The 17,879-nt window shown below is 41.9% G+C and overlaps 1 protein-coding gene across 5 annotated transcripts in view; it reads right to left on the reverse strand.

Moving 5' to 3' along the window:
- The window catches only part of NALCN (sodium leak channel, non-selective), a 307,654-nt gene that overhangs the window by 63,645 nt on the left and 226,130 nt on the right, over positions 1–17,879 (reverse strand). For 3 of the 5 annotated variants that reach the window (XM_079138603.1, XM_079138602.1, XM_079138606.1), the window contains 2 exons: positions 14,397–14,533; positions 13,089–13,230 (listed from right to left, as the gene is read on the reverse strand). The exons of the other annotated variants lie outside the window; for them this stretch is intronic. In XM_079138603.1, the coding sequence (XP_078994729.1) occupies positions 13,089–13,230; positions 14,397–14,533 (279 nt within the window). The remainder of the gene's footprint in view (positions 1–13,088; positions 13,231–14,396; positions 14,534–17,879) is intronic. 5 annotated transcript variants of the gene reach the window in all.

Genomic DNA, 17,879 nt, shown 5'->3' on the forward strand with positions numbered 1-17,879 from the left:
TATTTCGAAGTTAGGTTTTCACGGTAACATGTAAAAGACTATTCACAATGATGTGTTATGCATCTTGTCTCCTCTCCAGATGTGACTTTGGGCATTGATTTACCATCTCCCTGAGCTGGCTGGGCATCTCTTAAGGATTGCTGCTCAGAGTGGCTTCCGGAGACAGAAGACAGCTGGAAGGCCCCATCCTGGTGGAGCCTCTGCTCCACTGATACCTAAAAACCCAGGCAGTTAGGAGACAGCAGCCTGTGAGAGGTCTGTGGATCCCACCGCTCTTAGTTCATCCTCAAGGTCAAGCACAGGCCTACGTCTCTTCTTGCCTGAACCCACTGACCTAACTGCAGGTGGAGTAGCTGATGCTGAAACCATGCTCTTAGGTTAGGAAGAATCTTTGGTATATATCTACAGAGTTTCCTAAATGATGTCTGTACTGCATAAAATTGCTAAAAGGCTGCACATCCCCTTCATCCAGAACTTGAGCTGATTAAAACAAAATACAGTATTAATTTGTACAAGGGAGTACTTGAGGTTTGCTTTTATAACTGAGGGCAGGAGTAGTGGAAATAGAAAAGCTTCAGGAGCTTCAGGTTCAGCTTTGGAATGTTCCTGAAGGAAGAAAGAAGAGGTGTGTGTATCATGTTTGATAGATATATATTTGATATATTAGATATGTATTTACATAGATAATATGTTTTAACAGGGTTTTTTTTTGGGGGGGGGTGGGTATCAGGGTTGAACTCAGGGGCACTTAAACCACTGAGCCACATCCCCAGTCCTATATTTTGTATTTCTTTTAGAAACAGGGCCTCACGGAGTTGCTCAGTGCCTCGCTTTTGCTGAGGCTGGTTTTGAACTCTCAATCCTCCTGCCTCAGCCTCCCAAGCTCTTTTTTTCCTAGTGAATGAAGGCCTATAGTGATTATCTAGTTACACCTTCAGTTTTTCTTGGTGTGGTAAAGTTTTGGGCTATCTTTTAGCAAGGGGCATTCTCAAATTGTGCTTGTCACAAGAACTCAGGACTACACTGCTCTGCAGTGCCCTCTTCTGGCCCTAGAAGATACTGACAGCCACACGCAGATCCATACATCCTGCATTGCACAGATCCATCACACAAAGAAAGCAATTTTAGATCTGAAATTGTAAATTGCAGCTAAAAGGAATCAGTAATTGCTCATTATGTATCTAAATACAGCAGAGATGTAGGAGTTAAAAAAAAGGAGATGCATGATAGAGATTTCATTGAGAATGACAAAATTAGTTTTAAAAGACCTTTCTTGTATAGATTTGTTTGCAAACCTAAAACATTCAACTTGCCAAAAGTGACAATTCTTTGGGTTAATGATAAAAACTAAATAAATTAAATGCAAGTGTTCAAATAACCTACAGTTGATGTTAAAAGACTTAGACTTTTAATTATTAACATGTTTCCTGAACTGTGCACTTTAACACAGAATTTAAGATCCAGGAAGGTCAACTCGACTTGCATAGAATCACTTGTGGTTGATTAATCTGGAATCGAAGGACACACTGATATTTGGCTCTGGTGATCTTTAGGCAATATCTTTTAAGTCAAAGAACCTGGAACATTTCACCTGCAGATTCTAGAGTCTGGATTTTGCCTAGTGCAGGGTCTCAGTATAGTTGAAGGCACTCCTGTCCTTTGCACTTGCTCAAATTGCCATTGGATCCAGAGGTTGGCAGGGCCATAGGTTGAGTCTGTTTTCTCACCATGAGGCACCTGTTGTCTGGTGTCTCTTTGTGACATCAGTAGTACCAACGTGCACTGCCTAGTTCCACTGATTCGTTCAGTCTGCAAAGTTGTCATTTCCTTTTCATTTATTAGTTGGAATGTTTTCTTTTAGTGTGGTACTTTCTTTCCTGTAGTATTTGATTACCAAGTGGTACATTTCCAATGGGAAAGGCAAAATAAATGCTTGATAAATGCCTTTACATTAGTTTTTATGTAGTTAATTGGTTTCTGCTTAAGTTAGCAAATTACTGTTTTTAAAATATTATGAACTCAAGGTTTGAACATGTTTGGTGGATTTCAGTCCCTTGCGATTGTTGTTCTTCTCATAAGTCGAGTGCTTATTGGGAGCCTTTTCAAGTAGGCCCATGTCTTCTTTTGACACGACCCTAGTGGTTGACGGTGAAGTTTCTCTGATGTCAGGTGTGGCAAAGGTCACATTATGCTCTCTATTCCAAATCAGTGATATTCTCCAAGAAGCCCTGTTTTATGTATTGGAAAATGATTTTGCAAAAACATTCTAGATTCTAGCAGGGCTCATTTCTGGTAGTTTCGGTTTAACTTTAAGACGTGGGGATCTCTCCTATACTCTCCTATCTATGACATCTACATGTCTTTCTCCCTCCCATGTCACCACTTTTGATTATCAAGGACACAAGGGATGGCAGAATTAGACTATTTCATAATTACTCACAAATTTTTTATTTCCTATCTCATGGGCAGTTCTCAGAACAATGACACCTAACACAACCAAGACAAAGAGTGACTACTGTGTCTGTGTATGCTCTGCCCATTCTCCTCCTTGGTACATTTGTGCCATCTCCCAATGGTGGCAGCAAACAGAGCTGACAAATGTTACTTTTAGTTAGCCCTCCTGTGGTCTCAGCTCTTACATAAGAAGGCCGCCAACCAGTTCTTCTGTCAACATCTGAGTCACTTCTGGAATTCTCTCAGCTGTCTGGTGCATGTGTCCTAGCACCTCCCCAGAAGGGGCTCAAGGGAACAGCCTTACTTCCATGTCGCATCATTTCTATAGTGACATCGTGATAACAGTTCAGTCCTTTGAAACTCAAAACTCAGTATCCCTGGATGTAAAAACCTGGCTCATACATCGTTTCCCTGGGAATCCTCTAAATATTGCTTTAGTTTGTTCCTACATAAAGCATTGCTCTTGAAAAGTCGGATGATAATCCAGTGATCTCTCCTTGTTGTTTTTGTTGTTAGATATCAAAGTTATTTTTAAAAAAATTAGAGTCTCTTGGAATTTGTCTGGTGTATGTCTTGGTGTTTCCAGACATGTGGTGAGTACCTTTAGCGTGTGGTTTTAGGTTTGTTTGATTTCACAAGTTTGCTCCCTGGGGTGTTCTGTAGGGTCGCCTATCCTAGAAATGTCGGACCTATCTGACTTTCTTTATTTTGTCATTTTCTTGCAAGCCATTTTCACCTACTTCTTCATTTCTCTTTGATTTTTTTTTTAAAGAAATTTCTTTATATTTCTCTTAGGACATCATCCGAGGTACCTACTCCTTTTATATTTCTCCACTGTCTTTATTTATAATTTCTTCCTACATTCAGCACTTCATTTTCCTAGTTTTTCTAATTCTTCTTTAGGTCTTTTCAACCTAATGCAGATTTTAATGACTTTTAACTCCTTTTGCAACAGAATGCTGCAGGTCAAGCGATTCATGGGCATGTCTTTATGGAGGGCTTTGTGCTTATTTTTTTCTTATTGCTTTTGTAGGGAATTTGACTTTTGTAATTTTCTCTTGCTCATTTCTGTGCACAATTAGGTTTCCTACACAGTTCTGTTTTTCTTTTCCAACTCAGGGCTTCCTCTGCTGTTGAACACCGTGGTCCAAGTCCAACATGGCAGTTTTCCTTCTGGGAAGTCCTGACTCTATTCCCCAATCCCTCCATGTGCTCACCCTCCCTCCAATTTTATCAGGACCTACTACTTTTTATTATTTATTCCCTTCTGCCATCTTAGTTTTCTTCATGATATTTTAATCAATTATTGAGTTGAATGCTTGGAAGGTTAATTAACTTAAGCCTTTATTCCTTTACCAGATATGCATTCAAGTCTATAATATTCTCTCTGTAAATACCATGAGCTACTTCCTATAAGTTTGATATACATTATGTTCATTATTTTCCAATTGCAGATATTTTTCTATTTTCATTGCTTTTTCTTCTCTATGGGTTAAAGTAATTTTCCAACTTCCAAATGTCAGGGTGTTTGGGGGGGTTGTTATTTTCTTGTTATTGGGTTTCTAATTTCGTCACATTATGGTCAAACGATGTCGCTTTAAGATCTTTACCTGGTGTGTGTTTAGAATTCCGTCTTGGTACGGGTAAAACATCAAGTTTTATAAATTATCTGTTCTTATTCTCCAGAAATAGAACAAATAACTGAATAAACAACCATTACATATATATTTCAAAAACCTCTTCATTATTATTATTATTGGTTCCTTGATCTGTGCTGACTTGTTAATCTGCATATTTTAAACTTAATCTTCAAACTAATCCTCACAGGAAAGAATTTTTATCTCTTTTCTACAGATAGGAATCTGAGAACCATAGACACCAGTGTCTCAGGTCCTGTGTGATAAAACTGCAGCATTATTAGTACCACCCTGTGTGGCACAGCTTCAGGGTACAAAGCTTTTCACTGCATCATGACATCTGCGTAAAGTGTCACTAGGCTTCATAGCATTAAAACACTTCTCTAAACTATGCTGTAGCAAAATATTGCCTGCTTGACTTGAAATATTTGGTTTACACATATTACAAACTTTTTACTTATTCCAAATCCTAATGCAAAATCTAACCAGTGTTTGCTTTTTTTCTACAGAGTACAATTGATTATTAGAATCATAACCTTGAGGCACCAAAAGAGGTTTATAAATGTTCTAGCCCATTAAGGACAGCCTGGTCATAGTATTTATATTTTCCATGACTAATTCCTTAAAATCAGTGATCCATCACAACTTTCAAATAATCGGAATATTAATTCAAGTAATTCAGCCATGACCTTTCAGGGAATGTTGGGTTGCTCTGGGATTCTGCAAGGATTAGACCTAGAGAACCAGGCTTCTGCCGAGCTGCCATCTGCAGGACCAAGCCATGAGGTTTGCGACACAAGCACTATAAGTATTTGACTAAGTTTCTTGATTTAAAATGTTAATAATACATTTCTGTTTCTAACAGGGAAAAAGTTTGAGTGGCCCTATTTTTCTTTTCTCACTTTGGAAATATTAACAGATTCATAATAAATAGGAGTGTGCTTGTAAGAAAATAGGACTGTGAAGCACAGAACCACGGTCTGATGAATAGGGTCTGATGACGGCCACTTCTCCTGGGAAGGTGCAGCATAATTATTCGAACGAGCCGCTCTATTAAGTCTCCCACATGAAACGCAGTAATTGGAAAGAGGCAATTACTTACAATTACATAGGCTGAAGGTGGCACCACATTTCACTATACTTGAATTTTTCATGCACCCATGCACTGAAAATTAATATCAAAGTGCATATGACAGATCACATATATGGCAAGAGGTTTCTATAAAACAAACTTTTTATGGAAATGACATTATGCTTGGAAAGAAAGAATTTTAAAAGGTGATGAATGTAGGTGGCACCAAGATTAAAACAGTCCTATTACGATGTATATAAAGGTGAATTCCATTATAATGTCATGTTATGAAGCTTTGAAATGTGTCTTAGATATGAATTTTGTGAAAAGGCCCTATAGATAAGGGGTAAAGATTTTTAATCTTATTTCAAAATCATAAATTCTCAACCCTGAAAAAACACCAAACGTAACAGTTAAAACATGCGTGTACACACACACACACACACACACACACACACACACACCACTCCACACCTTGGTTCTTCTTCTGGGCTCTAGGACACCCAGCACAAGTTGATCCCTCCTCTGTATGAAGCATTCCTTCCCTTCCTGTGAATTCCAGGAGATTGTCAGTGCCCAGTAAAGATGGTGCATTCCTTGTCTAGTTTATTTTCCTCCATTGTTTGGGTGCTTGACATATTTAAAAAAATGAATCAAGTTCATAACTAAAAGGTGACTTTTAATGTTCACTCCCTTTTCTGTTTTGCTTTTTTAAAAAAATATAGTTATATAGTTAATCCTAAAACATCAAATGTGAATGAGGTAAAAATTCTGAGGGAGTACAACTTATTTTGAATTGTGTTGACTCACTTCATACGTAGAAAAAGCTTGTAAAACTGGAGACCAAACAACTGAAACTCATTTGACTTGATTTTTTTTTTTACACTTGCATTTCTTAACAGTGCTTTTGTCGGGGCCTCTGTGAAGTTGGTCCAAACTCCCATGACTTACACAGCAACAGGGTGGCATAATGATAGCTTCTGTGCAGCGGGGAGAACAGCAGTACCTTGAGTTGTTGACAAAGTCTCAGGCCTGTCTACTATATGGTGTTTAGGATAAGAACCACAGGTAGATGCCAGGGGTTTTAATTACAGAAGAGAAAAACAAAATGACTTCAGATTACAGCTTGTGTAAACAAAAGACAAAGATTCAAAACCTGCAGAGAGAAAAAAGATGCATGGATTTATTATTCTGGAGAAAATGTCAGATGCTTTTAATGATGCAGCTGTTGTGATTTTAAGATCCTGGCACTCTGGTGATGTAAGGATGCAGACCTCCGATTCTACTTCTGTTTCCATTGAATTTGAACTTCAAGTACAAATAACAAGAACATGCCCATCAGCAACAGTTACAACACACCAAGACTGGCATGGAACTTAATGAAAAGTACCTACAGGAAAAACTATACTCGAAAGAGAAGAAAGTTTAAAAAGAAGAATAAATGTATATTTCAGAGACACATGTAGCGACCTTAGCTGGATACCTGTCTTGGAGATAGTATTGCAAATTCTTAAAAATCTTCCTGGGGGCTGGGGATATAGCTCAGTTGGTAGAGTGCTTGCCTTGTAAGCACAAGGCCCTGGGTTCTAATCCCCAGCACGGAAAAAAAAAAAAAAAAAAAAAAAAATCTTCCACCTTGGCCGTAAGAAGATTCTTAATTCTAGCCTGATATACTTTTGACCCTCAAAAAAACACATCTAAGGAATAGAAACAGGTGACATATATTCCCAATCTAAAAATGATTGCACAACAAAATGTTCTACCAAAAAAAAAAAAAAAAAAAAAAAATCACTGATAGGGAATTGCTGTTCTCATTCCTTGAAGGTAGAAAAACATTTTTCACCCTGAACACAGCACATGGTTTGCAGGCAATGATCCCTCAGTGCTGATTTTGGAGTAAGAGTGTACATTCACAGCCATATCTTCAAGCTTAATAATTTACTGCAGAGATCAATAAAAAAGAGACAAATGCTTTAGTTTTATCTCATGTACATTTGCATTTCCTTTTCACTACTGTGACTAAGAGGGAAGTCAATTATCAACTAAAGCAGTTTTAAGCCAAAGAGAGGAGTATGAGGTCTTCATATTTGGTGTGGGGGATGCTAGCTCTTTCCCTCTGAGACCACACAGCCTTGTGTCTTTGAGATACAGCACAGGGCTATGTGGAAGCATCACATAATCCCCTCCACTCCTGGAGATATATCTTGATTGGTCCTGCAGAGCTGCTAAGCTATTATTTTAGAAAATTCTTTCAGAAGAGAAAAAATCCTAAAGAAGAAAACAGCCTGTTCTCTCTTTCTCTCTCTCTCTCTTTTAATAAGTGTTCATTCTGGAAATTACAGATCAGGATGAGTAACTTGCTATGTGCAGAATTACTGGAACAAACCATCAAACCCTCTATAATCACTTAGAAAATTACAAACATATTGTACGGCAGTGACTGAGGCTTTGTGAAGAGTCAATCTTACAAAACAACTTAACTTACTTCTTGAGAATCCAAGACTGGTAGACAATGGGGGTAGCATCTGAAATATCATCTGAAACCAAACTCACCAAAAATCAGACCATGACAAATTGATATATTGTGCTCAACTAACCTACTACATCTGCAGGTTAAATTTAAGTCATTTGTCTTGAGTCTATTGCAAATTCTTAAAAATCTTCTACCTTGGCTGTAAGAAGATTCTTAATTCTAGCCTGATATACTTTTGACCCTCAAAAAAGTATATCTGCCGAGCCTGATGTCAGGGTGTGGTTTACCGACAGTGACCTTTCCTATCTGCTTGGAGAGGCCCGTGATATGCTGCAAAAGGTGAGGGCTGGCATTTAAATTATGTTGTCTTGTTTAATTCTCCTAAGAAACCTTGAAAATAAGAATCATCTCTACAGATGAGGCTGGCACCTGCGCCCCTTAGCCACTGCTTGGTTCTGCTTCTCTCCAGCAGCTACGCCAGGCTCATCTTGCCTTTACATGGGTCTCCCTGCCCTCTGTCTCTCAGCATCTCTCAGCCTTCCTCCCTCTGTGGGGAGGCCTCAAGGGAGCTGTCCCCTGTTCCACACACGTTCTGCTTTCACCTGTTTAGACTCTCAGATTCTAAAAGACAAGGCCCACATCTTACTTTCTGCAGAACTCCCACTCCTCAGAAGATTGGCAGGTGAGTCACGAGTGGTCCGTACTTGTTTGTTGAATGAATAAATGAATGAATGAGTGAATGAATGAATGTGGAAGACATAGAAATGAATAGGGGGAGCACAACATTGTCATCAGGCTTATGATCTTCCCCTTTATGCATACGTGTTAGCTGTTAATTCCAAGACACGTTAACTGAGCGGAAAGAGGTAGACAATGGGTGAGCAGATGTTGCCCTGTTTTTGGAGAAGTCTTCGCTGTTCGTATCATATGGGCTCTCACGCCAGGCTGAGAAGTGGGAGGCAGGGGACAGCCCTCATGCCTCCATCTGTCTCAGGCAGATGTGGCTCACTTTTATTTCCAGGCCACTGCAGGTTCTGAGCTGGGAACTGGCACCACAGTCAAGCCGGCTGGGTGGAAACCTCAGCACAGGTCAGAGAATCCCCCGACTCAACCAGTGCAGACCTTGACTTTGAGGGAAGGATTTACCTCTGATCACTGAGTGGGCTGCTGTGATCTCCAAGATGCCATAAAGTCAATTTATTAGTGAGCACTCTGCTTCCAGAACCTTGGCTTCCGTAGCAATAATATGAGGAATAATGTGTGTTACCTGATTTGTTTCTACTTGGAAACCAGAAAACTCTTCTTAGGATATGCAGGCTTAGCCCTTGGCCAGGAAGAAAGGACTCTTCTGAGTCTGGAAGGGCCACTACTCACCAAGGGGTGGAGGGAAGACTGTCCTGTCTTTCCCTTCTGGATTTGGGCAGGTTCCAACCCCCACTTACGCGTTCTACATTTTTGTGGGCTGGTTGTTTACTGGGGGAAGGACAGGTGTTTTAAACTATGTGATAAAGGTGATCAAAACAGGGCTATTTTTAAAAACAGGGTTTCTGCACAGTGAGGTTGCCATGGGAATCGTTTATCACTGCTCAAAGCCAGGCTAAGTAATTACTTGGGAGAAAATCTCACCTAACGTGTTTTGTGTTTTCTTCAATGCTTGATCCAAATTCACTGCCCTTTGGTGGTTGTCAGTTGTGTATTTATTTTTTCACTCTTAACTAGTGATCTTCAGGTTCCTGGGACTTACTGTTTCCCCTGGCAAGAGAGAGGTGGCTGTCCCTGGTGTGGAGGAAGTCGGAAGCTCCTCCTGACAGGCAACTATCAAGGAAAAAGTTTTACTGTGACTTTGTCCATGTTGTGAGAATTACTGATAAGCCAGCTTCTCCATTTTCTTTGCCTTAACATTCTCTGAGGAAAAGCAGCCTCAGATTGTGCAGTGTGTGGACGACGGTTTTCATGCGGAGTGAAGGGTCCTGCCCACCATCGCATACCAACCAGCATTGCCAAGGGCAACTGGATTTTGAACAGAAATTTCCTAGTGGTTGCTGGAAAATGCTGTCTAGGGGGAGCTGCTAGTGGTATGGTCCCTGTTCAGGATTTTGGGCCTGTGTTTTTTTGTTTTGTTTTGTTTTTACTTGTTTTTTTAAATTAATTAGTTTACTTATTTTTTATTTTTACAGACTGCATTGTGATTCATTGTACACAAATGGGGCACGTCTTTTCGTTTCTCTGGTTGTGCACGATGTACATTCACACCGTTCGCGTAATCATACGTGTTCGAGGGTCATGATGTCTGTCTCATTCCACCATCTTTCCTGCCCCGCCCCTCCTGCCCCACTTCCCTCTATACAATCCCAAGTGCCTCCATTCTTCTCTCACCCACTCCCCCCACCCCTACATCATGTATCCTCATCCCCCTATCAGAGAAAACATTTGGCCTTTGTTTTTTCGGAATTGGCTTATTTTGACCTGTGTTTTTGTGCTTTTGTTTTTCAGTGGCTTTGGAATTTTTTTAATAACAATGAAAAAGACTTGCCACAGTTGAAGTGCAGGTACTGGGCTGCTTTCTCTCTGATCTGTTTCTGTTAAATCCTCACCACTGAAATTCATCTGCAAGGGTCCCACTGTAGATTTCCCCCACAGTGACTCTCAACGGCGATGAGCAAGCCTCAGAATTTGTGAAGAAGGCCAGCAACTGGCTGAGCAGAGGCTGAAAACACCTTTTCCTGCCCGTCTGCTCTCTGGCCACTGCGTCCAGTCAAGGCTTAAAGGGACAGGTGGCAACCTGGGCGAGGCTGCTGCTGCTCCTGCCAAGGGAACTCTGCAGCCCAGACTCAGAACGAGCGGGTTCTCTGCATGCCCCTTCCCAAAGAGGAACATTTACCCAGAGGACAAGTGCTGTGAGTGACGAGCAGCACCATCCCAACTGGACTGCACCACAATTTGGGTGGACCAGGCCTAGACGAGAGGAAGGGCAAGGTGACCGTCATTTACAACCGGCTCTGTTTAAGACAACGCGGGCGATACCAACAGCCTCCATAGGGGACTGTCTGCAGTCCTCAAAAACTTCTAGCCCCTCTATTAAATGCTAAATTGGAAAACACCCGAGAGGCAGGGTCTCTGCTAACTCCTTGTATTTCAGGAGATTAGGGGATAGGCTCAAGTGTAAGATTACAGAATAAAACTACAATTATTATCCTACTTTCAGTGAGTTACAAATAACTGTTAAATGAGAAGATTTTTTAAAAGCCACAAAAATAAACAGGCATTAAAGAACTCAGAAATGGCATTTAAGTTCTCTGACCCTAAGCCAACAAGAAAATGGCTAGGGAGGGATGTGGGTGCACAAAGGGACGCAGCAGAGTCTCCCCGGGCTCCTCCCCGCTAAGCATCTTTTTAATTTTTTTCCTCAACAAATAAAAATTATTCTGTCCAAGAAATAGGAGAAACACCATGCTTCCTTTTAGAATGAAAATAAGTTTTCGTGGACTGACATTGCAATTTTATGCTTCCTGTGGGATATTATTCCTAGTGATTTAAAAAGTGGGTTGTGGCTTTGTGACTTTGGGCAGGCACATCAGCTCTTCCTGGACACAGCCGGTACAGAGGTCAGACTGTGGGTACAACCAGAGGCCAGACGGGGGCGTTATTCTACATCTGCATTGTATACCGCCCCGGGAACAAAACCAGCACGGAACTGGTCCGCTGTCTGGCACAGGAAAGGCCATTTCAGACAGCCTGTCGGAACCAAGCCCTGCCTTCCCACTGGCTGGTCCATGGACATGCACTTTGGGTTCTGTGCCCTGCTCACAGTGCTGAGTGAATTGTAACTGTGATGATGAGCAGTGACAAGCTTAATTAAACAAACAAACAAACAAGTAAAAGCCTTTAGGGAGAGTTAACAGCAACACCCACGGATTTGATGATCTTTCACTGAAAGTTAAAAGCAATGATCAGCTGATATCAAATTAGTGGCCAGGAAGACCAAGCAGAAAAAATATCTCAAAGAACAGGACCAAACTGGAGAGAGGACCGTCCTCAGAGGAAAAGGCAGTCCTACCCTGGAGATGGAATGCTGGGCAAAGAGCAGACGCATTGTCCCTGAGCATATATCAGTCCACCAACTGAAGAGACCCCGCTTTGGGCACTAACGCTTCTAATGGCAAAGGACATAACAGTGTCTCTGGGAAAAGTTCCAGAATTCCAGGAATGCATAGAACATCTTAGAAACTTCCCAAAGAAAGTGGCAAACAGACCTAACTACTTTCAAATAAACAAAGAAAGACATTGGCAATGGATCTGTCACCTGGGGCGGATCAAGGTAGAGGAGTAACATCTGTAGTTGGGAGAAAATAAATAAAAGGGGAGAACGTGGTGCTTCTTTGGGGAGGGGATGGGGCCGAGGAAGAGGGGAGGCCAAAGGCCAGGCACGCCCAATGTCTGGTCCCTGTGGGGCAGGGGAATAGAGAGGAAGAAGATCCCCAGCAGTAAGGAGCTGGCGTCTCTTTTTCACACACTAACAGAACAGTAAGAATTTCATAAGAAGCAAGAGGCAAAGGTGGGACTCCTTTAAGGGAATACCAAATGAACTGGGAACACCTAAGTGAAGCACTTGCAGCTGAATCAGTTTTGCAAGCTCTCATGTCTCACCTCTTATGAACTCTCTCATTGTTCTTTCATTTTCTAGCTAATTCTACTACCGAACTTATTCTAAAATATATAAATAGTAGGCAATAGGACAAATAGCCTAACATATACACATACCTGCACACATACGTAAAAACATGGCCATAGGTGAGTCTGTATGAGTTCACCTGTTGCACCTTAATGATACACTGGATGTCTTACCTCCTTTTTAAAAACCAAGGAATGGGAAATTACGCTTCTTTAAAATTATTAGCTAAATTTGCTTTATATGTTTGTGGTTCCCTACTGACACTTCACTGTGGAACTTGAGGAAAGAATTTCCTTATTTCTTTTTCAAATAATAAAGAAATAGGTAAACCAGAGACTGATAAGATGACATACACAGGAAATTCCTGCCACATGGTGAGCACTCAATAAATGACATTAAAATAAGTACATTTTGGTGAATTTTAAAGGCAGGTGCTCTGGTTCTTCCCCTTGATCTAATAACCGTACCAAGCACACTTGTACGCGGCAACACACAGGGTACCACTGCATCTGGACTGGGCCTGGGGTGCGGAAGGCCTCCATTCTGCCCCTGAGGGATTCAAAGTCACAGGGCTGCCCCATGCACAGCTCAAAAGCTGACTTAGGGAAATGCCAGATTTAAACTCATCAAAAGTTAGGCTTAGTGATTTCTTCTCCGAATATTTTTCTGCATTATTCTCTTGCCACATTGGAGTGCAGAACCCTAAACAGTTACGTGGTTCTTTTCTCTAACAAGTATATGCTTTTAAAAAGTTGGGTCATTCGAGACGGCGGTTCTTACTTTTTGGTCAATGTATTTGTTGTCTTCAATGGCTGACCGTTTGGAGTGATCACAGGATGAGGAAGAGGTCGAGGGGAGGATTCTGAAGAGACAGCAAGTATCCTGTTGCTGGCGATCAATAAACTGCTTCATAAAACTTTCCCTTTGCAAATGAAGTACACACACATCAAGCATTATTAATGAAATGGAGCAGGTGATGGCACTTTGTAATGGGCTAGAGAAAGCAGTGACAAAAGATCATAGGGAACAATACACGTCATGCCGAGAGGGTGTTTAGATTTAATTACCAAAAAACATTTAATTGAGAGAATGCCTCCTCACCAACTCCTGTTTAAAAAAAAATAACGACCCCCGAAACAACTTTAAAGCAAGGATATTCAGTAATTGATGGCAGTGTTTGAATCCTAGTATGATAATAAGACACTTTATCTTTCCTCTATGACTTGAAAGAATTATTTCATCTCTCCAAACTTCCATTCATCATAAAAATCCTTGAAAGATAATTCTACATTTAGGACTCAAAAGAAACAGACTTCCTCTGATCTCCAAAACATGGTAAAAAAAATTCAAGTAACATCTCTCCAAGTAACAAAATTCAATTAATTGATTTTGTTTATATTTTTAATCAGAAATGCCCAAATGGTGACATGCCACACAAAGACACTTCGGTTACCAATGGATGGTGTGTTTGGTGGTCCCTGAGACTGTATGGCAGAACTCTCAGCCGGCATACGGGTACTCTAGGGTGTTCACCCAGTGAGGCACTGTCTAGGAGCATAGCCCTCAGGGCACATCCCTGTCACTGAGCCAGGCACAACTGCATTTTTCTAACTGAATTAAAAAATATGGGGCTGGGGATTTAGCTCAGTTGGTAGAGTGCTTGCCTTGCAAACACGAGGCCCTGGGTTCAATCCACAGCACCACACACACACACACACACACACACAAATGGCACCATATCCAGCCTCATGCTGTTTTACCCTCCCACTGGGTACTTCAACCTTATGTGCTGAGGGTCCCAGGCCGGCCTTTGTCTGCCATCCACCTGGAGGCCAGTTCCCTGAGAGAAGCAGCAGCGTGGACTGCTGGCCTGGCTCCTGCAACACTAAGTGCTTCTCCTCTGCACAGGCTTATTCCTTGGGGATCAAAGAGTCTCAAAACTGAGGCAGAATTGAAATGTAGATACCGAATGAGAGAGAGGGAAAAAATCCACCCGCATGTGTGTTTGAACTAAGAGCTGAATCAAACCTCAGAGCAACCTGTTACCGTGTAGTTGAGATAGAGACAATTAAAGAAATACTTGAATACCTGATTTTAGGAACTGTAAAATCTGAAGGAAGTTTTGAGATTTTCACCATTTGCGGTCTGTTTGGAAACTTTTCAAAGATTCTCAGGCGCAAAGGGAGCTTTTCTTTGGTGTCTGCGTTTGCTTCACTTTGCTTTAACTAAAGAAAAAAAATAGAAAGAAGAAAAAAAGGGGGAACCTATAGAACTGTTACAGAAAATTAGTTTGAGAATTGAGGGGACTATGAGTAATTACAAAAAGGGCCAGAAGGTGGCAGCAAAGGCCCACCAAGCACAGCTGCTCACCCGCCACCTACAGCGTTGCCATAGATGGATTTATGTGTTAAAAGTTTGAGTTCTTGGGAAACAAACAAAACTTAACAAGATAAATAAAAATAAACAAAACCAGGTAGAACAAAACTGTTACTTTATTCTCAAAGATAAACCTCCTTTCTTTCCATATAGTCTTTTAAAATTTTTCAATTATCACTCATGTACTTACACAACACAATTTGATTTACACACATATGTGCTAGAATTAGAAATTGAGAGAAAAAAAGATGAAAATATGAGCTACAGAATCATGCTGAGTGGTGATATTTGAAAAGTGAAAATGTCAAGAAAATCGGTCATGCAACGTAGCAGATTCAAAAGTCCAACATAAAAATAACACGTTGACCAATACAACAAAAGAGTGTTCTATTTGGTTGTAAAGATGCGAGGGAATGATTAACTTTAAATACTTTAAATTATCTTTGTGAAAAATGGCAAGCAAATATATTCATTTATCTAGCTATTCATCTACTTATGACACATGTTTACATTTCTACAAATCGCTTGTTGGGGCAGCTGAAGTTCATCATCACCAGTAGGCGCCAAGGAGGGACTAAGAAAAAATTAAGAGGATCCATTTTGGCTGACAGAATTCATTCTGTACTTTCTTGTTCTTTCTTCTCCGCCCTCCAGGCTGGGATGTCTTGGGGGGTCCTCCTTGCTTCTCTTTATCCCTTCCTGAAACCTCTCTGCAGACTGGAATTTACCTCGTCATGGCTGCTCTGCCTGCCCGGGCTTTCCAAACTGCATCTTGTAACACTGGCCCCATTCGGAGAGCATATTTAATCCAGACAGTCCTTTCTGGAAGGGCTATGGGTGCATCTAAAGCCATCAGCGTGTTACTTCAGAATTGCAATCTATCTCAGGTTGAGGGAAGATTAGCATGAGAAGCCCAGAACTTGGGTAATAGGTAGAGAGGGGGCAACTCTTCCCTCTCGCCAGTATGTGGAGATGCAGACGGGCCAGAGTGAACAGAGGTGCTGCATTTTGAGGGAGAGTCCAACTCTAACAATTGGTGTCTGAGCTGTCCATCTGGCTGTGACTTCATAGTGATATTAACTGCTCTGATTTCTGGTTGTCTCACTCTGTTACAGAAACTGCTCTTCCACCTCTGTTTTGTATAACATACACATTTTATCTTAGCCATTGTTGCTCTTATTTAATTTGCCAGGCAGCCCTTGCTTCTCTGTCTTAGATGGTTATCTCACTTAGGGAAGGAGCCACCCCTGCTCGCTGCCTCCCTCCCTAGGTGGAGCCTCAGCATGGTCGTGTGTTCTTGATGATCCGAAGGTTGTATCGATGATGATGGTCAACACGTAGCGCCCAGAGGCACAGGCATGAACTCTGAGTGTCGCCATGAGATGGGGACAATTAGAAAAATGATAAAAATGAAGACTTATGAGAAAGAGACTTGTTTTCTATAACGATTGGTCACAATTGGTAAAATACACTTGTCAGTGGTAAGGAGACGGCATGGAAAAAGAGAAGGGAGCTAACAAATTAAGGCAGACCAGACAGTAATTATATCAGGCCAAAGACAGGCGATGCCACTGAGCAGATATAAGGGATTTGCTGATTCATGCACCTGCGGGTCAAGTGTTAACACTGGTGCTGCGAGCGAAGTCTGATCCCAGAGGCAGGGTGTTGGTCCTGGGGGTGTTAGAATAAGTGCCACTGCACTTGCCTTGGCCCAGTCTACTTGATAACCAGGTAGATGATTCTATCACAGACGATGACAATGAAGTGTAATGGTTACCTGGGGGGATGTTAACAGAGTGCAGGGAAGAAGCAAAGGGAAACAAGAAGAAAACTGAAGGTGCTCCTTTGACCTCCATTTCTTGGGTAGCAGAATGGCTACAGGTGATTGTGAGGTTATCACGGGGTCCTGGATGTGCTAGGGCTGAATTGCATGTTTTATGAGTGTTCAGTCTCTTCAAAGAGACACGAGGGTAAATGTGCATGGGTTGGGACCCATGGCCCAAGTGGAAACACTGAGCTCTTTCCTAAATCCTCCCAGCCTGCCCACTACTTCCATCCCTGACAGGACCCGCCTGGCCAAAGACAACACCTGGGCTCCTGTACTCCCCATGACCATCCCCTGTGTGTTGGCTTTTTCTAGTCTGTTCTCCATTCTGTGGTTATAGGGACCTTCCGATTTTCATCTTAAAACCTTTCAGTGGTATCACACTGCTCTTCAAACGCCTAACTCTTTTAATCTAGGCTCTGAGGTCTGTTTTGGCTCCTTCATACCTGGGCAGCCTCAGCTTGCCTTACGTTCCAACCACATCTTCCAGGTTCCTCAGAGGCATGTGGACCCTTTGCCTCAGGCCCTTTGCACCTGCCACCCTCTCTGCTGGGTCCCTCTTCCACGCTCTATTAAATTCCATTAACTTCAACTTGTTTTCCAGTTCCCCTCACAATTTCTGAGAGAATTTTCCTCTAACCAACAAAGTCTTCCTCTTACAAGTTCATAACGTGTTAAATTGAACCACATAATATTGCTATTCATGAGGGTCAGTGCCTAGGACTGCTGTAACCCATCACCTTAAAACAACAGACGCTGCAGACCTCTCAGCATTCTGGGGACTACAAGCTGGAAATCAAGGTTTCTCCCAGGTGCTGCTTCCACAGAGGGCTCAAGGAAGAGCTTGCCTTGCTCTTCCAGCCTCTGGTGATTCCCAGTAGTCCTCGGCATTCCCAGGCTGCCTCCGGTCTGCACGCCCTCTTCCCTGCATGTCTGTCTCTGTGTCTGCGTCTGCCTGTCCTTTCTCTGATAAAGATGCCGCAAAACCTTGGATTCAGAACCCTAATCCAGAGGGATTAACTCAACAGGTGCCTCTGCAAAGGTCAATCTTCCAAATAAGGTCTCATTCTGAGGCTGTTGCTGAACACATTCCCGTCATGTTGTGAGATCTTTCCCGGAGACTAAACTCTGAGAGGATGGGGACTGCGGGGTTCTCCTCATCCACATCCAGTGTTGGGCCCAGCAGTTGTCGCAGAGTGAGCTAAACAAATCATCATGGAGTGAATAATTGTACTAACCAGGGGCAGAACTAACTGCAGCTCTCACTTGAGCAACGAGAGAAAGGCTTTAAGGCATGACCCGAAGGGTGGAGGGAGAAGCACATAGTGTCTGTTAAGGGACTGAATGCATGTGTTGCTGTGGATATAGGC

Source organism: Sciurus vulgaris, assembly GCF_902686455.1.
Source record: "Sciurus vulgaris genome assembly, chromosome: 4".
NCBI lineage: Eukaryota > Metazoa > Chordata > Mammalia > Rodentia > Sciuridae > Sciurus > Sciurus vulgaris.